Source organism: Pelodiscus sinensis, chromosome 22 (assembly GCF_049634645.1).
Source record: "Pelodiscus sinensis isolate JC-2024 chromosome 22, ASM4963464v1, whole genome shotgun sequence".
Taxonomy (NCBI): Eukaryota; Metazoa; Chordata; order Testudines; family Trionychidae; genus Pelodiscus; species Pelodiscus sinensis.
Genome location: NC_134732.1, coordinates 13,339,020 through 13,358,652, shown reverse-complemented (window position 1 = coordinate 13,358,652; position 19,633 = coordinate 13,339,020). Strand labels below are relative to the sequence as shown.

The following is a 19,633-nucleotide window of genomic DNA, read 5'->3' as shown; positions in this document are numbered from 1 at the left end:
AACTCATGGCCACATGAAAAACACATCACAGACTATGTAATCTGGTCTCCCCCCCATGAAATCTGAACTTCTGAGTTCATGGGGGAGACAAGTGTTTCTCAAATTGGGGGTTCTGATTCAAAAGAGGATTGTGGGGATATCACAAAGTTATTTTAAGGGTGTCACAGTATTGCCACCCTTACTTCTGTCCTTCTGGGTGTCTGGAGGGTGGCTTTTGGCCAGGCACACAGCTCTAAAGGTAATACCCCACCCACAGCAGTGCAGAAGTTTAAGGGTCACAATATCATACCATGCCATACTTACTGCTGCTGGTGGTGACTCTTCTTTCAGAGCTGGGCTCCTGGCAAGCAGCCATCACTTTCCAGCTGCTCAGGTCTGACAGCAGCGCCATCACCAGCAGCAGTAAAGGTAGCAGTACCGTAATTACCACTACACTAACCTTGCAACCTGCCCCCCGGCCCCTCTACAACTCCTTTTTGGGTCATGACCCAACAATTACAAAACAGTGAAATTTCACATTTAAATAGCTAACATCTTGACCATGAATTTGGTACGGCTGTAGTTATGAAATCTGAACAATTCCCCAGGGGAGAAGGAGGAATGTACGTGTGAAAAAGTTGAGTGTTTCCACCCCTCTTTTTTGTCATAATTCAAAATTCTGGAGGCATTTCTTCATGGGTGCTCTTTGGAGCAAGGACTTCATCTGTGCAGCAGCTAGCACAATGTATGCTGGCTACAGCCTCTTCGTGCTCCCACAATTAAAAATAACCCACAGTATTAATGCTGCAGAATACTGATGTGCTGGAGCTATTTGATATTATACCCTGCCAATTGTGCTACCGTTGCATAGCATACAAGCACCTTCCCCAAACCCCAGTTTTGCAAACTGCTTCTGGGGCTTGTCTCTCACAGCTAGTGTGTGATGCCACAGACCCTGCTGGTTTAAAACCCTTTACACACAGGCAGTAGTTATTGTATCATCATGTCCAACAGTCCAACTTGGGGATGCCTGAAAATCAGCTCGTTTGGGATTGTCCCCCAAGATCATAGAAAGGAATTGACTCCCATCAGGTGGGAGGAATTATAAAGGTCACAAGAGGGGAGTTTGGGACCAAGGAGATCTTGGTCCCAAGCTAAAGGTATGTCTAGACTACAGGTTTTGTCGACAGAGGCTTTGTCGACAGATACTGCTGACAAAGCTTCTGTCGACAAAGAACATCTAGACGACATCCAGTTCTGTCGACAAAGCAAGCCGCTTTGTTGGCATGAAAGTGTAGATGCAATAACGCCTTCTGTCGACAGAACTCTGTCGACAAAAGGCTTTATTCCACGTAGAATAACTCTTTAGGACAGTCAAGACAGAAGCAGACTGTGAGGGACTCCAAAAAGATCTCACCACACTGAGTGATTGGGCAACAAAATGGCAAATGAAATTGAATGTGGATAAGTGTAAAGTAATGCATGTTGGAAAAAATAACCCCAACTATATGTACAGTATGATGGGGGCTAATTTGGCTATGACAAATCAGGAAAGAGATCTTAACTTTATCATTATCGTGGATAGTTCTCTGAAAACTTCCACACTGTGTGCAGCAGTGGTCAAAAAGGCAAATAGGATGCTAGGAATTATTAAGAAAAGGGACAGAAAATAAGACACAGAATATCTTGCTGCCCCTGTATAAAACTATGGTACACCCAAATCTTGAATACTGTATACAGATGTGGTCTCCTCACCTCAAAAAAGATATTTTGGCCTTGGAAAGGGTTCAGAAAAGGGCAACTAAAATGATTAGGGGTTTGGAATTGGTCCCATATGAAGAGAGGTGAAAGCGACTGGGACTTTTCAGTTTAGAAAAGAGGAGACTGAGGGGGGATATGATAGAGGTGTGGAGAGGGCGGATAAAGAAAAGTTATTTATTAGTTCCCATAATAGAAGAACTAGAGGACACCAAATGAAATTAATAGGTAGCAGGTTTAAAACTACTAAAAGAAAGTTCTTCTTCACATAGCGTGTAGTCAACCTGTGGAACTCCTTGCCAGAGGAGGCTGTGAAGAGTAGGACTATAACAGAGTTTAAAGAGAAGCTAGATAATTTCATGGAGGTTAGGTCCATAAAAGGCTATTAGCCAGGGGATAGAAATGGTGTCCCTGGCCTCTGTTTGTCAGAGGATGGAGAAGGATGGCAGGAGACAAATCGTTTGATCATTGTCTTCGGTCCACCCTCTCTCGGGCACCTGGTGCTGGCCACTGTCGGCAGACAGGCTACTGGGCTAGATGGACCTTTGGTCTGACCCAGTACGGCCGTTCTTATGTTCTTATGTAGAATGAGGTTTACCACCGTCGACAAAACTGCCGAGTTCTGTTGATGTTATGTCGACAGAACTTGGCGGTAGTGTGGACGCAGGTATAGTTTTGTCGACAAAAGTCCACTTTTGTGGACAAAACCCTGTAGCCTAGACACACCCTAACGGTCTAACAGCCAGGTTACTGCTGCTGAGCTCAGGATTCCATCATGCCCCTTACTGGAGCTTGCTCTGCATTCCCTACTAGCTCCCTTCTGACACTATGGCATTTCCTTAGTGCATGTTCACCTTAGTGCCACACCCCGCCTTAAAATTAGCCAAACATATATGTGGAATGAGGTAGAGTTAGGGCTCAGAGGAGAACATAATGCACAGGCAGTGTGGCATCTGCAGCTCCCACCAATCTAATTAATGCCAGTCATCCCATTCCTGCTGTTATGTAGAGATGGTCTGAATTCAGCATCATTTATTGGAAATCCATGCCCAAAATTTGGGTGTAGGGCTAGACCTGGGTCTGACCCCTTTCCCCATCCCTGCCCTCACATAATGTGAAATAAGAACCAGGCTGATAAAGTGGTGGAAAAATAAAATGAACCCAATCACACGTGTTGCTCAGCTCTCATGCTGCATCACTGTGTCTGTGGCTTGAACTATGGAACTGTAAAGGTCAGAGATGGAGCAGACTTTGGACCTCAAAGCAGTGGTACCATCCTGACAGGGACAAGGAGGTGATCTCTTTGGCTTTGGTCCAGTTCATTCCAGTTTCTGGATGCTGTTAAACTTTCCCTGGCAGAGACAACTCATCCCAGGGGCACTTCACAATGCTTGAGAAATTGCCCAAACGTCACTGCCCACTTCTTTCTCTGCTTTTCCTTACTGTCTGGCCCCTGCACTCGCTCTTCTCCCTGCTCCCTGTTCCTCACCCCTCTGCATTCTGACATGACCACTTCCTCCTGCTACTCCAGGCTACCAGGGCCCAAACATAGCAAAGTATTTTTCCACACAATGCACCACCAACCTGTGGAACTCATTGCCAGGGGATGTCGTGAAGCCCAAAAGTATAATTGGGGTCAAAGAAGAATTAATAAGTTCATGGAGAAGAGATCCATTAATGAAGAATCTGGCACTGGCCACTGTCATAAGCCAGGATCCTGGGTTAGATGGGCCATTGGTCTGACACACTATGGCCGTTCTTATGAAGGGAAAGTCCCGCTCAGTCCCTGAAGCCCCCAATCTATTCCTGGCAATGTTATAAATAACTGAAAATGCAGAGTGTCAGGCAACCTTAAGTATAGGCAGCATCCTAGTTCTGCTTATAACAGACAGAGATATTATCACCTCGCTTGGCTTACCTCAGCATGGGATCCTGGGACTATACGAGTCCGTCATAGAGGGATAGTGCCTGTACGATGGAGGGGTCGGCTTTGGAGCCTTCCTGGAACTCCTGCAGCGTTAGCTTCCCGTCCGCATTCTGAAAGGCAATGGCTGTGAGAGCTGGTGGTGGCCAATATGTTGCAACTAATTTTTTAATTTAAATGCCCTGGACCCAGAGGAACAGTCTGTGCTTGGGATTAAAGAGGGACAAGCTTCGAGCCAAACTCAAAGGAAGTTCAGATCTGGACTGGATCCCCTTGATTCTGCCCCATCCCTGTTTCCCCCCCCCCGATTTTCTACTGCCTCATGTACACTTTGAGGAGTGTATTTGAATGACTCCTCATTCCTCCGGAGCTGCCCCATTGGCCTTTGCAGCCCTAGCTGGGTTTCGAACAGCAACATTTTTCAGGGAATGAAACAGCTTCCTGCAATAGCCTGGTACTGGCTGCAGTACTATGGGGCAAGGATCCTTCCTACTGTGCTACTGACTGGCCTTGCACTGCTTCGAATAGGCACCCGCCTCCAGCTTTGATGCATCAGAACAGAATGCACCAGAGTGTGTGAACCCTTTTCCTCTAGGGAAAAAACGGATCAAGGACCATTTCTCTGCTCAGGCACATGGGGTGAGTTAAGAACAAAGGACCAGGTGGGCAAGAGTACGCTTGGAAAACTGGCCACACTGGCTGGAGATGGGTTACAGCTGCAGGGATAAATATGTTAATCCGCTCCATTGGACCCAGTCTAGGGGTGCGTCTAGATTGCGCTTTTTTTTCGGAAAAAATGGAAAAAGGCATCTGAGGACACAGAAGAGGGAGTTTTTTCAAAAGACGAGGCCTCCAGGAAAAAGCACAGGTCCTCTGGTGGCCACTCCGTCCATAGTAATCACAGCTTAAATGCGAGATAGTGTCCATTCAGAGTGGACGCTCTCTTTCGAAAAAGCAGATCACTTCTTTGATGCACTTTTGCTGTGTGGACACTCTCTTTGGCTGTGTCTAGACTACATGGCTCCATCGACGGAGCCATGAAGATTAGGGGTATAGGCAAAGGGAAATGAAGCGGCGATTTAAATAATCGCCGCTTCATTTAAATTTACATGGCTGCCGCGCTGAGCCGACAAACAGCTGATCAGCTGTTTGTCGGCTCAGAGCGCTAGTCTGGACGCTCCCCCGCCGACATCAAAGCCCTTTGTCGGCAGCCCCGTTATTCCTTGTGGGATGAGGTTTACCGGGGCTGCCGACAAAGGGCTTTGATGTCGGCAGCGGAGCGTCCAGACTAGCGCGCTGAGCCGACAAACAGCTGATCAGCTGTTTGTCGGCTCAGCGTGGCAACCATGTAAATGTAAATGAAGCGGCGATTATTTAAATCGCCGCTTCATTTCCCTTTGCCCAATAAACAAATCTACATGGCTCCGTCGACGGAGCCATGTAGTGTAGACGTCCCCTTTCAGAAGAAGTTTTTTCGGAAGATCTCTTCCAAAAAAGCTTCTTTCGAATGAAGCCTGCAGTCTAGACGTACCCCTAGATCAGGGACAAACAGTTCACTGACAAATGCGGTGCCGTGTTACATCCAATTTTGACAGGCCCAGAGTAGCTGGGGTTCCCACCAGCCATGGAGAAACTCTGAGCAAGCTACCTCGGGGAGACTTTGTGTGCACAGTGGGAGGAGAGGACCACAGGTGGTGGTGGGGATGTACACAGAACCTGGTCAAGGGGGGGGGGCCCATTCTGGGAGATGGATGAGCAGGGCTTGTGACCGCTGCTGCCCCCTAGTGGTGAGGAGAAAACACACAAGAGTCACCATCAAGTCTCACCTTGTCCATCATGGCAAAAATCCGATCCACTCTCTTCTCGGGTGTGTTTTCCTCTTCCGGAAGCTCTACCGTGTTTCCCTGTAGGGACAGGAGAGAGCATTGGGTTTCCTGCATATTTACGGCTTGTGGCTGTGCTGCAGCTTCAGTGCCGGGGGGGGGGCTCTGCGTCCCTCTGTGCATTAGGTGATGGCCATCCTGATCTAGAGCTGAGTCTGTGGTAGGCCAGCTCTGGGCAGCTCCGTCTGCTCTGCAAATGGCCTACTTTCTCTGCTGCAGGCCACACCTGGAGTATTGTATCCAGTTCTGGGCCACCCCCTATAGAAAGGATGTGGACGCATTGGAGAGGATCCAGTGGAGGGTGACCAAAATGATTAGGGGGGTGGAGCGCATGACCTATGAGGAGAGACTGAGGGATTTGGGTTTGTTTGGTCTGCAGAAGAGAAGAGTGAGGGGGGATTTGATTGCAGCCTTCAACTTCCGGAAGGGAGGTTCCAAAGAGGATGGACAGAGGCTGTTCTCTGTAGTGACGGATGGCAGAACAAGGAGCAATGGTCTCAAGTTACAGTGGGGGTGGTCTAGGTTGGATATTAGGAAAAACTATTTCCCTAGGAGGATGGTGAAGCAGTGAAATGGGTTCCCTAGCAAGGTGGTGGAATCTCCATCCCTAGAGGTTTTTAAGTCTCGGCTTGACAAAGCCCTGGCTGGGTTGATTTAGTTGGGATTGGTCCTTCCTTGGGCAGGGGGCTGGACTTGATGACCTTCTGAGGTCACTTCCAGCTCTATGACTCTGAGTTCATCTGAGCTCCCATGCCGCCCAGCCACAGGACACTGTGTGAGGGGCCAGGTCCCATCCCTGCCTCACCTGGAGCAAAGAATTCTGGCCTGGGATCCTGGGTAGCAGCAGCCTGAGGAGGTGGGGAGGGAACACAAGTCTCCCCCAGCCAGCTGTGCAGGGATCCTGATGGGGGTTTCACACCCTCTACAGGAGCCTGAGGGCGGAAGCCACCTCTGCTACCCCCTGCTCTCTGTCTGCACCTCATGAAACGAGGTGTACCAGTAGTTCGGAATAGGCACCCTAGTCCGAACTACCTAGTTCGAGCCCCGTGTAGCCATGTAGCCGAACTAGCGGGGTAGTGTAGACATACCCAGGGGGAGGAGTTATCCAGCGGCTTCCCTGCTCTTCCCCCCTCTCCACCCTATCCAGGGGATGTAACCGGCCTGCCACAGGCCTGCCTGGTAGAGCCATGCCCACGTGGCTCCCTGACGGGTCCACTGCACCTACACGGACAGCATCAGAATCTGCTGGGATCCCCTGGAGGAGCCACTCAGTCTGAGTGCGAGCAGAGCCACGGTGCGCTCTGCCCCAGCGCTCCCTTCCTCCCCCGCACGCTTACCACCATCTGATAAATAGCATCTACGATGTCCAGCATCTCGTTCCTCGTGATGTACCCGTCGTTGTCCAAGTCGTACAGTTTAAACGCCCCTGAAACCAAGAGCGACACTGAAGCCGGAGGAAGCTCTGGGCACCCGCAAGCAGGGAGCACCCAGTGTGAGTGCAGCCTGGGCTGGCAGTGAGTCCGACAGCCCTGCCGTGCCTGTCTGGGCCAGGAACAAGCCATCTCCTGGGGGCCACTTCCCAGGGCACAGACGTCACTGGCTCTCCCCGTCACCAGTCTCAGTCTGAGAGGCCCAGAACTGAACAGCTCCTGGAGACTGACTCAGTAAGTTAATGCACAGCTCTCTGCTCTGGGAGCCTCCCTTCCTGCAGCCCAGTGGGCATTTCCCCATTTTAATTAGGGCTGTACGATGTGAACGCCCACACCGAGATCTCTAGGCACAGCCCGAGTGCAACAAACCTGAACGGATCTGTCTGCACTGTAGCTGGGTGCAACTTCCCAGCCGGGGCACACAGAACTGTGTTAGCTAAGATCAACCTGGTATCCTGGTGCGAGCTCCCCAGCCGGGGCACACAGAGCTGTGTTAGCCAAGCTCGCACCGGTATCCAGGGGTGAGCTCCCCAGCCGGGACACACAGAGCTGTGTTAGCCAAGCTCGCACTGGTATCCAGGGGTGAGCTCCCCAGCCAGGGCACACAGAGCTGTGTTAGCCAAGCATGTGCTGGTATCCGGGGTAAGCTCCCCAGCCAGGGCACACAGAGCTGTGTTAGCCAAGCACGTGCTGGTACCCAGGGGTGATCTCCCCAGCCAGGGCACACAGAGCTGTGCTAGCCAAGCTCGCACTGGTATCCAGGGGTGAGCTTCCCAGCCAGGGCACACAGAGCTGTGTTAGCCAAGCTCGCACTGGTATCCAGGGGTGAGCTCCCCAGCCGGGGCACACAGAGCTGTGTTAGCCAAGCATGTGCTGGTATCCAGGGGTGAGCTCCCCAGCCAGGGCACACAGAGCTGTGTTAGCCAAGCTCACACTGGTATCCAGGGGTGAGCTCCCCAGCCAGGGCACACAGAGCTGTGTTAGCCAAGCACGTGCTGGTACCCTGTCAAGAGCTGCATGTGCATGCTGAGATGTTCCAGCCCACAGGCCACAGCATGGTGCAGAGCTTGAAAACCCAACCTACAGCCCCAGCCCCAACGTTCAATGTCAACGCAGCTACTTCTCACACACAAACCCAGGTCTGTGGGTCCCGGCTGGGCGCCCTGCTCCCAGATGCAGATTAGACCTACCCAATGAGAACCCTCTATAGTGCTCTTCTCCGCTTGGGCAGTTGCTCATTGTATGGCTGGTTCTTGCTAGTCTAGACCCATTCTGGGCTCCAGGACAGAAGGTGGGGAAGACGCGGTTCATGGTTTCAGACTAAGCCGAGTACTTACACCGCAGTTTCTCATCCAGGGTCCCTCGGGAAGTGACCGAAAGCGCCTGGATGAACTCCGAAAACTCGATCCTCCCATCCTGCAAAAGGAAAGGGCCCTGTGAGATCTGAGACACACATCAAAAGCCTATTCCATACAGACTGGGATGACATAAGCAGGGTTCATTGCATTCCTGCATGTGGGGCTCCTTCACTAGATCTGCACTGGTGACCCCGTCCATGGCTCTTCTCCCTAAGAGAAAGGGTGGGATGCTGGCCAGGGAGCTGGGCACCCAAATCCACTGGCAGGCCCCTGATTCCGTGGATGGGGAGCACCGCCCTTGCATCCCAACCCATGGAGCAACTCCACTTCCCTGAGCAGTTTCACTGATCGCTTTGCCACTGTGAGTACCAGTCCCAGGGACAAATCCAGAGGAGACATGGTGCAAGTTTGGAGAACTTTCTGGGTGTCTGGCTGATGAGTCTTGCCCACATGCTCAGGGTTTGGGGTCGGGAAGGAATTTTCCTCCAGGGTAGATTGGCAGAGGCCCTGGAGGTTTTTCGCCTTCCTCTGTAGCATGGGGCACAGATCACAGCTGGAGGATTCTCTGCATCTTAGGGTCTTCAAAGTATTTGAAGGCTTCAATATCTGAGATATAGGTGAGAGGATTATTCTAGCAGTGGGTGGGTGAGATTCTGTGGCCTGAATTGTGCAGGGGGTCAGACTAGATGATCATAATGGTCCCTTCTGACCTTAAAGTCTATGAGTCTATAAGTTACACTGCCGAATGGTCCTGTAACAGTCCTCAGTAGCTAGTGTCATATGCCATTCTGATCTGATAGCATTTTACACCTGCTTTGCACATCTGTAAATGAAGGCAGAGTACAAGGCGGTGGAGAACAGGTGTAACTTGGGGAATGTCTACCCTGTGCACTAAGGCCAGGCTCTGACTCAGCTCTGAGGCTAAGCTCCACTTCTGTGCACACACAAATCCATCTGACTCAGGTCAGCAGACCCAGGATCTAGGTCTTAGGACCTGCTAGGGGGGTGGGTCAGAGCCTGTGTCCTCCTGCGACTTGGATCCAAGCCCTGTCCTTTTTCAGTGTAGTTGGAACTCAAGCCACAGATCCAAGTGAGAAGGTCGGCGTAATGCCCTTTGGACACATTACCACACCGGTGAGACTGGGGTTCAACAATCGTAAAACCAGGCTTACAATGCAGTGGGAACACTCAAGTGTGGCCAGGGAAACCGCACGACCACAAGCCCCGGTCCCCGCAGACCCAAGCTCAGGCCTTGTCTATGTTGACAAGTTTTGTCACTAAAAACTCCAAAAACTGCCTTTTAGTGACAAAACAGTGAGGGTACGTCTACACTACAGCGCTAGTTCGAACTAACTTAGTTCGAATTAGTTAATTCGAACTAAGCTAGTTCGAACTAACGCATCTAGAACTAAAAACTAGTTCGAACTAGCGTTTTGCTAGTTCGAACTAGTAAGTCCACATTGAGTGGACTCTGAACAGGGCTTAATGATGGCCGGAAGCAGTGCCGGCAGGGCATAAAAGGAGGACTTAGAGCATGGAGATGCTGTCTCAGGCTAGCCGAGGGCTGCGCTTAAAGGGTCCCGACCCCCACCCCGGACACACAGTTCTAAGGGGTGCCCCGCTTGCAAAGAAGTTCTGGCTTGGAGTGCCCTGAGTGCCCACACTGGGCACATCACACCACTCGGCCATCAGCCCGGCTGCACTTGCCGCAGGCTGCCATCTGGGGAGAGGGAGTAATTGGGGGGCTGCAGGAGAGCTTCCACCCCCAGAAGCCCGCAGAGCCAGCCCAGTCCTCCCCATCGGGGGCTCGTACCCCATTCCTCCCTCACCTCCTTCCACTTGCCCTTCCCTAGCCCCCCTTCTTATTGATGTACAAAATAAAGATAACGTTTCTTCCAACATTGACTCTGTCTTTATTGAACAAAACTGGGGGAGACTGGGAAAAGGAGGTGGGAGAGGGGAAGAGAAAGGCTGGGAGAGGGGAGGGCAACTAACATGATCAGGGGTTGGGAACAGGTCCCAGATGAAGAGAGGCTACAGAGACTGGGACTGTTCAGCTTAGAAAAGAGGAGACGGAGGGGGGACAGGATAGAGGTCTCTAAAAGCAGGGGTTGGGTGGAGAGGGTGCATTCAGAAAAGTTCTTCCTGAGTTCCCATCAAGAAGGACTAGAGGACACCAAAGGAAAGGAATGGGTAGCAGGCTTGAAACTAGTAAGAGAAAGTTGTTGTTGTTGTTGACAAAGCAAATAGTTAACCTGTGGAACTCCTTGCTGCAGGAGGCTGTGAAGGCTAGAACTAGAACAGAGTTGAAAGGGAAGTGAGATAAAGTGATGGAGGTTGGGTCCATGGAGTCCTATTAGCCAGAGGGTAGGAGTGGTATCCCTGCCCAAAGTTTGTGGAAGGCTGGAGAGGGATGGCACGAGACAAATGGCTTGGTCATTGTCTTCGGTCCATCCCCTCCAGGGTCCCTAGGGTTGGCCGCTGTTGGCAGACAGGCTACTGGGCTAGATGGACCTTTGGTCTGACCCAGTACGGCCATTGTAAGCTCAGGGCTCAGTGTCGGGGGTCTCAGTGGACCCCCTTGATTTTCATGCACACCTGGTCCTGGGTGGCCAGGCTGGCAGCTCTCCTGCCCTAGACGGCCACTTTCCTGTGCCTAGTGCGGAGATCGTGGACGAGGTCCACGATGTCCGCACTAGCCCAGGAAGGTGCCCGCCTCTTGCGGTCCAGGGCAAGCTCCCGGGAGCCGCCAGCCTGGTCCCGGCAAGAGGGGGTGGGCTGGGGGGCATCGGGTGGGTGGCTCTGTGCCGTGCCAGGTGCAGGGTCTGCTAGCTGGGTGCTGGCAGGCTTGCACCTGGCACGGGCACCGTAGCCAGCCCGTGCCCCTTTAAGGGGTCCGGGGCCGGGAGGGGGGCATAGAGTTTCCCTGGTGTTGGCCAGAGTGGCCACCAGGGAAACCTGGGGAGGGCTAGCCTCCCACTAGTTCGAACTAAAGGGCTACACAGCCCTTAGTTCGAACTAGCTAGTTCGAACTAGGCGTTAGTCCTCGTAAAATGAGGTTTACCTAGTTCGAACTAAGCGCTCCGCTAGTTCGATTCAAATTCGAACTAGCGGAGCGCTAGTGTAGCGCATAGGAAAGTTAGTTCGAACTAACGTCCGTTAGTTCGAACTAACTTTCTAGTGTAGACATACCCTGAGAGTGTTTACAGTACAATTCAACTTTTGTTAAGAAAAACACCCAGTTTTGGTGACAAAAAACTTCCACCCCTGCGAGATACTTTTGTCTTTCCCCCTCCCTTTACTGTCAACAAAGAGCCCCTGTGGACTCTGCTGTTTTCTCCAGAGAACTGGCTTCCTCCAGTGTCTCAAAATGCCTGCACAGATGGCTGTGCTCAGTGTTTTGTGATCTCTGCTGCCCTGCAGGCAGGCATCCCCTCCCCTTTCAAAGCTCCAGGAAGTATTTGACAGCCAATTCAGCTGCTCCGTTTAGGGAAGCAAACAATAAATAAATAATTGGAGTGCGTCTGTTCTGCTGCTACAGGGGGAGGGCTGGAGAGACCACTGTGCTGCTTTGACATTCCTTGGTATGGAGAGCTCACATAGCTACAAGGGAATCCCAAGAAGCGCAGGGATTAGCTCTGTCTTCCCACAACACTGCATTGTGGGATGCTTACTCACATTGCTTTGCTCTATCTGCTAGCAATGTGGCCATGAAATGTCGACAATGGGAGACAGAAAAAGTGGTTTGACCGGTTTTCACTTTTGGCAACTTTTGCATATGGACAGCACTTTTGTTGCCAAACCTTGCCAGTGTAGACATAGCCTCAGTGTGCACTGGAGACAGACCCTTCATGACCAGAGGAGAGGGGAGTAGCAAGGTGGAGTAAACATGTATAAAATTAGAGTCTCTTTCTCCCCCACAACTTAAACAAGTGCTGGTAGCCTGCAGAACGACCCGCAGCTGAGGGATGGGGGTGAGCCGCCTTGAAATTATCAGCAGAATAAAAACAAAGGAGGGGATCAGAATGGAGGGAGGGTTCCTAGCAAAGGCTGCTACTGACTAGGTGCAGCAGAACAGGGCTCCAGGCTTGTCTCTTCAGCGGCTCTGTCTGTGCAAACAGAGCAGCTGGGGCCCTGCAGAGGGTGACCTGATCCAGGCACAAACAGGAGCTCGCCCTCTCTGATGCCCTCAGAAAAGGGCAGAGAGTCAGAGCCCCCACAACAGGGGCAAGAGACAAAGGAAAAGGGAATTACAAACATTTCTCTTCACTGCAGCTAGTCTGTTAAAAGTCTGATCTGGCTGGCAATGAAAAGCCTGCAGCTTTGGGTAATTCCTGCCGCAGACACTTAGGCCGGCCTGCCTGATGGGCCTCTGTTAGCAGCATCCAATGCCTCCTTTTTCCCCTTTCGCATTTTGCAGCCTATCCACTGCCCCCATGAGAGCCATGAAGTAAAACAAGCAGAGGGACTAGCTGCTAAAGCTCCTCTGCTTTAATTTCCCGCCCCGGGAAGCAAACATTTGGTTTTTTGCACGTCGAGAAGTGAACGGTGAGTGGGTGTCACTGTACAAGTCATTTCGAGGCGTCCTAAACCGCACAACCTCTGGGGGGGGAAGGGGCTCTGCACTGAGGGAGAAGGGGGCTTAGCTGCTGTCAGTCACTGGCTTACTTTGTTTTCATCAAAGACGTTAAAAACAAAGGTTGCAAATTTCGTTGGATCGCCGAAGGGAAAGAACTGCTTGTAGATCTTCTGAAAGCCTGCAGCGTCCAGCTGTCCGCTGGGGCAGTCTTTGATGAAGCCCTTGTACCTGAGAAAGAAAGAGAGAGAGAGAAAAGTGAGTAGGCTACAGGTAGATTGGGCACAAGACATCCACCTTCCATTGACCCAGCTAAGGCCACAGCTGGTACGCTAGGGCTTTTCATTACAGCCCCATTCCTTCCTCTCAGCCTTTCTCCGCAATTACAGGCAGCCCATCCAGAGTGAGAAATTGCTCATAGACAGTATCCTCCTCCAGCCTTTTTAAAATGTGTTTCCTGAGCAGCTCCGTAGCCCGCGTGGTTCCGTGATAGCACAACTCATGCTTGGCGGGAGGGCCCCGGCTGCTATCAGCAGTTGGTGTAGAGATAGGTTGCTGCTTTCGTAGCTCAACCACGCTTCCTTGGAGGCAGGCACCAGTGACTCTCTGCAGGATCTCGACTCTCCGCAGTGCTGACCCACTCCGCAAGCCGCCAGAAGAACCCAGGAGAAGCAGGGAGTAGCTGGTGGGTTCCCCTGACTGCACCCTGTGGGATTTCCCTGGCCATTCCCTCTTCTGCACATGCGGGCACCAGAAGAGCACTTGGCACATAGCACGATACAATGGGGGAAGCTGATCCCAACAGAGTGCTCACAGCCCACCTCTATGTGTACTCAGACCAACACTTCAGACATGTGTGTCCACAGGAGGGAGTCAGGAGACCTGGATCTGCTAGCAACTCATGAGCCTGCTCCATGGCTCAGTTTCCCCATCTCTAATCGATGGGGCAATGTGCTCTACAGCTAGACAGTGCCATACAATCCTTATTACAAGCCGCTCAAGCCCAGCAGCCAAATCTTCTGCTTGACAAAGGAGGAATTTTGTTTGGCTCAGTGCTGGAGGGCAGCCCACCAAGCTAGAGATCAGAGCCTGGGGCTGGGAACTAGCCCCTAGCCTGAGTGCTGCTCCTTGCTTTGATAGTGACTGGCCGTAGAGATGCTTTCCTGGCTCACAGCGGGGTCGGTGAAGCTCAGTTAATGTCGGTAAAGCACTTTGCAGATGAAAAGCGCTGGCAGCATTAGTTGTCCAGAGACCTCACTGAGCGGGCACATTACAGTAATGCTGGAGCGAATGTGTAATTTTTAAGTAACTAAAGCTCCCTGTACACAGCCCTGTCATGGGAGTACATGAAGCAAGCACTGATCTGCTTCAGATTAGGCCCTGAAATTCTAGCACTTGGTGTCCACTGCAGCTCTATGTATTCATTTAATGGCAGCTACCATGCAAGTTTCAAGAGAACAGTCAGGTTTACACTAGGGGGCGATGTTGGACTAAGGTACACAACTCCAGCTACACGAGGAGCATTGCCGGAATCCATGTACCTTAGATGAAGTTACTGGGTGGTGTCTCCACTGCAGGAGCGTCGACAGGAGAAACTCTCCCATCGATTCCCCTTATACGTCTTGATTCGCGAAAGGAGCGTGAGCAGCAGTCGATTTAGCGGGTCTTTACCAGACACGCTAAATCAACCCCTGGGGGATTGATCCCTGCAGTGCTGATCTCCTAGTAAGTGTAGACAAGGGTTGGTATGCACAAGAAAGTGAGGCTGACCCTGCTGTTATTCAGGGGTATGAAAAATTCACAGTCCTGAGAAATGTAGTTTAACCAACTTAAGCCCCAGTGTAGACAGGTTAACAGTTCTTTTGTCACCAAAACCAGTGTCATTGTAGCGCTACACTGGTGCAACTGCTGCCGTGCCACTCTTGTGCTTCTAGTAGAGATCTTCTTAGGAGGATGAAGTCGTCCATCCTTTTAGGGGGAGCAGAGCAGAGTGCTTTAGTGGCTATAGTGTTGTGAGTCAGCAGTCCTGGGGCCTGGTCAGACTCTGGCAAGGACTTGCCGTGATGTTCAGTTCCTCAGTTTCCCCGTCTTGAAAATGTGTCTCAGTTTTCTCATCTTGAAAAGGTGATGATGATCCTGCCCTCCTTTGTAAAGTGCCTAGCAATCCGTGGCTAGAAACCACTATCAATTTGTCAAATGTTAAGTGTGATGATTATTTTACGTATACAATCAAAATGTCAGGGAGCAGCAGAGATACATGGTTTTATTTTCATTCCAGTCTCAGAGCTCCTATTAATGTCAGCAAGGTATTCTGGTGCAGGTAACATTGGTGCTGTTACCGTAGACTATATAGACTATAGGAGGGCAGGATCATTATCACCCTTTCAAGGTGGGGAAACTGAGGCACATTTTCAAGACGGGGAAACTGAGGAACTGAACATCATGGCAAGTCCTTGCCAGAGTCTGACCAGGCCCCAGGACTGCTGACTCACAACACTATAGCCACTAAAGCACTCTGCTCCCCCTAAAAGGATGGAAGACTTCATCCTCCTAAGAAGACATCACATGGACTCACTCCTCCCTGTTATAACAGGAGATGAAAACATTCTGATTCCCTGTAATACCATCGGGCATTTGTGAGCTTTCAGTGAATGATTGAAAGGGCTCCCCAAAACGGGCCCTCCTCTACTGTCCTTGCGACAACTTTAGTACAGTGACGCAGCTCAGTTCTCTTTCTACTGAGCTCCAGCAAGCACAGGACCCAGAGTCAGGAAATCGGATGTCTAGTCTGAGCTCTGCCGTTGTCTTGCTCTGTCATCTCGGACAAGTCCCATCACTTCTCCGTGACTCAGTGTCCCCATCTATAAAAAGGGGATAATATCTACTATGCAGGAATGGTGTGTATGTCAGGTAAGTGAGGTCAGCCCTGCAGCTAGGAGGTGCTATAGCAGAACGGAGTAACAGTACTGTTCATGCACCTGGTTTGAGACCCCTGCCCTAATGTCTAGGGACCGATTTCCCTTGGACATGAAACCAAAACATTGTTTATACATCGTCTTTACAGTCCAGAGGGAAAGGACACAGGGAATCAGCATGGGACTTGGGTTCAGTTCTCTGCTCCAAATACCCAACCACAGGTTTTCTGTGTCACTGTGGGCATGGCTAGATTGAGCAGGTTAAATAAACATCTGTCAAGGATGATCTAGTTGGTGGTTGCTCCCCCGCCCCCCAGCCCTTTCTCACCCCCCAGGCATTACTGAGCAGAAGGCAGAGTGCAGAAGGCCCTCTTGCATTTCTATGCACTCAGCTGAGGGTCTCTGGAAAAAAAATATGTGCTTCGCTGTCACTGAAATATGTTTTTTCCCTTATGCCCCTTAGGCGCAACGAGGCACAATGAAAAATACTGCCACTTTAGCAGGGTGATCTGAGATTCCCGTTTTATCTTATCCCCTTGGGAGGGAGGGGAAAAATAAAATTGACCAGGAGCAAAACAAAAGAGGCCAGGTGACCACGCAGGGGTTTGAACAAAGTCGCACAGTGGGGAGCAGGAGAGAAGAAGGTCACAGAAGAGGTGGGCAGAAGTGGGCCATGCCATGTGGGAGAAGCACCCCAACATGCACATATCTGGATGAAATGGGGGGCCCTGCCAGCTGTCCGGAGCCCAGAGGGTTACCGATGCACTAACTGGGGGGAGGGGGAGTACTATGGTTAGCAGGTTTTTTAATGATCTGAGCTCACTTACGTTGCGTGATACATAACAGAGCAACATTGAGCTGGGCTCTGGATGTAGCATGCTCCATGGCTGTGAACTTCCTGAGAGAGTGACCCGGCAAAGCTCTCTAGGACCGGGTGTATGAGTCTGGGGGAATGGGAGGGATCACCCTGTGGGGACTGGCGGAGGTGTCCAGTTCTCAGGATGGGCCACTAGACAAAGGGACAGCTGCACCCCAAGAGTGTGCTTAGAGATTCCAAAGAGCAGCTGGTCTTATTTCAAACCCCAAAAGCCTAAACCACTGGGGGAATCTAGGGACCCAGAGTCTTGGATGCCGCCGACTCAGCAGTCTGGCAGGTGGCCTGTAAAGGGGCGCTTGACAAAATCTGTCTCATAATGTTTGGGAGACTTCATGGCTGTGTCTACACTGGCATGAATTTCCGGAAATGCTTAAAACAGAATAGTTTTTGTTATAAGTATTTCCGGAAAAGGAGCGTCTACATTGGCAGGCTGCTTTTCCGGAAAAGCCCTTTTTCCGGAAAAGCGTCCGTGGCCAATGTAGACGCGCTTTTCTGGAAAAGAGCCCCGAGCATCATTTTCGCGATCGGGGCTTTTTTCCGGAAAAGATTACTGGGCTGTCTACACTGGCCCTTTTCCCGGAACAGTGTTCCGGAATAAGGACTTATGCCCGAGCGGGAGCAGAATAGTTTTTCCGGAATAGCGGCTGATTTTGTACAGTAGAGCATCGTTGCTTTTCCGGAAATTCAAGGGCCAGTGTAGACAGCTCGCAGCTTATTCCGGAAAAGTGGCTGATTTTCCGGAATAAGTGGCCCAGTGTAGACACAGCCCATGTGAAATCCACCCTGGCTTCCTGGAAGTCCAAACTCCCCTTGACATGAGAGGTGATGTGCGAGCTAGCAGTAAAGTACCATGAGAACAGCATGAGCACAGACGCTGGCAGAAACAGAACCCCCCTCCCCACACACACACACTGATCATCGGAACTGGATACAGCCAGGCAGTCCCGTCCTGCCGCAGTCAATAGCTCAGAGCTACTGCCCCGTTACACAACTCCAAAGGGGTTAACGCTGCAAGCTGCCTGTCACCCTCCTGCCTTGAATGATTGCCCAAGGAGGCCCCCTGTCCAGATGGAGACAAACCAAGGCAGCTATAAATCTTACACCTTAACCCACAAAAGCGGCAGCAGGGACAAAGGACAGAAATGTTTATTCATTCTTGCTTTTTTTTGCCCGCGGTTCTTTCTGCTTTAGGTAGTGCTGCTGCAGCTGGGATTAGAATAATATTTACAGAAAAGGAAGCACTAAGATTGTAGCCATAGCTGAAGCACACTGGGTTTCCTTTCCATTGCCTGTGTGGCTCTGTAAACGTATGTCCATTTCAGGGATTACTGTAAATAGTCTCTTTCCCATTTGTGCTAGCTCTCCTAGACAGGGGTTGAAAAAGGGTGGGAAAAGGAATCTTACAAGACATCATCAGGGTCTGTAACATTTACTGGTTGCAGTAGGGTGACAAAAATGGGATTCCTGGCTCTGATGATGACAAGTTAAAGATAGTGGCTACGTCTAGACTGGCATGATTTTCTGCAAATGTTTTTAACGGAAAAGTTTTCTGTTAAAAGCATTTGCGGAAAAGAGCATCTAGATTGGCACGGACGCTTTTCCGCAAAAGCACTTTTTGCGGAAAAGCGTCCGTGGCCAATCTAGATGCGCTTTTGCACAGAAAAGCCCCAATTGCCATTTTCGCGATCGGGGCTTTTTTGCGCAAAACAAATCTGAGCTGTCTACACTGGCCCTTTTGCGCAAAAGCTTTGTGCAAAAGGACTTTTGCCCGAACGGGAGCAGCACAGTATTTCCGCAAGAAGCACTGATTTCAGACAGTAGGAAGTCAGTGTTCTTGCAGAAATTCAAGAGGCCAGTGTAGACAGCTGGCAAGTTTTTCCGCAAAAGCAGCTGCTTTTGCGGAAAAACTTGCCAGTCTAGACACAGCCAGTGTGTTTTCTTCTTATACATCATCCCACCTCCCACAGATCAGCACACTGGACTGGGGCTAAGGGATGGGCAAACCTGTTCTGAATATGATTTTGTTTGAAAGTTCAACTCAAAAAGTAAAGCATGTAAGTAAATGAGACTGGCTATGGCCAGGAAAATATAGGACGTTACTGCAAAATCTGGGAGCAGGAGGGAAACACTAAAAGGGATTTCAAGGTTGAAATCTTTGGAAAGAAGGCTGCTCTTGTGTTTAGTGTCCTGAACTGGGTCCCATGGGATGGTGGTCCAATTCCCAGCACTGCCACAGATTTCCAGTAGGCAAGCCACTTAGCCACTTGGGGTGTGTCTAGACTACTGAGTTTTGTCGACAAAAGTGGACTTTTGTCGACAAAACTATACCAGCGTCTACACTACCGCTGAGTTCTGTCGACATAATGTCGACAGAACTCAGCAGTTTTGTCGACGCTGGTAAACCTCATTTTACGAGGCATAACACCTTCTGTCGACAGAGTTCTGTCGAGAGAAGGTGTTATTGCCTGTAGGGTTGCGTCTAGACTACAGGGTTTTGTTGACAAAGCAGCTTGCTTTGTCGACAGAACTGAATGTGTCTAGACGCTCTATGTCGACAGAAGTTTTGTCGACAGTATCTGTCGACAAAACTTCTGTCGACAAAACCCTGTAGTCTAGACGTACCCTTGATGTCTCAGTTTCCCTATCACAAAAATGGGATAACAGCACTTCCCTTCTTCCATTCTTTGTCCATTTTGGCTGTAATATAAACAAGAATGTATAAAACAGTCCTGATAAAAACCCTTGATGCCAGTTCTGGAAGAGCCCTCCACCACATCAGCAGGACCATGCAACCAAAAAAGAAAATCAACTGGAAAATTGAGGCACACAAGGGTGACGTGACTCTCACAGCAAATCAGAGTAAAGGCAGGATTACAATCTGAGAGCTCCCTGACACAGCCACTACTCACTTGAGCCCAGATATTGATTACATG

General features: G+C 50.5%; 1 protein-coding gene across 5 annotated transcripts in view; it reads right to left on the bottom strand.

The window, feature by feature from the left end:
• NCS1 (neuronal calcium sensor 1) overlaps window positions 1-19,633 on the bottom strand; it is a 164,349-nt gene that overhangs the window by 7,913 nt on the left and 136,803 nt on the right. For all 5 annotated transcript variants that reach the window (XM_075905251.1, XM_075905249.1, XM_075905250.1 and 2 more), the window contains 5 exons: window positions 13,001-13,139; window positions 8,312-8,390; window positions 6,882-6,970; window positions 5,488-5,565; window positions 3,656-3,774 (listed from right to left, as the gene is read on the bottom strand). In XM_075905251.1, coding sequence (XP_075761366.1) covers window positions 3,676-3,774; window positions 5,488-5,565; window positions 6,882-6,970; window positions 8,312-8,390; window positions 13,001-13,139 — 484 coding nt within the window. In that variant the 3' untranslated portion in view covers window positions 3,656-3,675. The remainder of the gene's footprint in view (window positions 1-3,655; window positions 3,775-5,487; window positions 5,566-6,881; window positions 6,971-8,311; window positions 8,391-13,000; window positions 13,140-19,633) is intronic.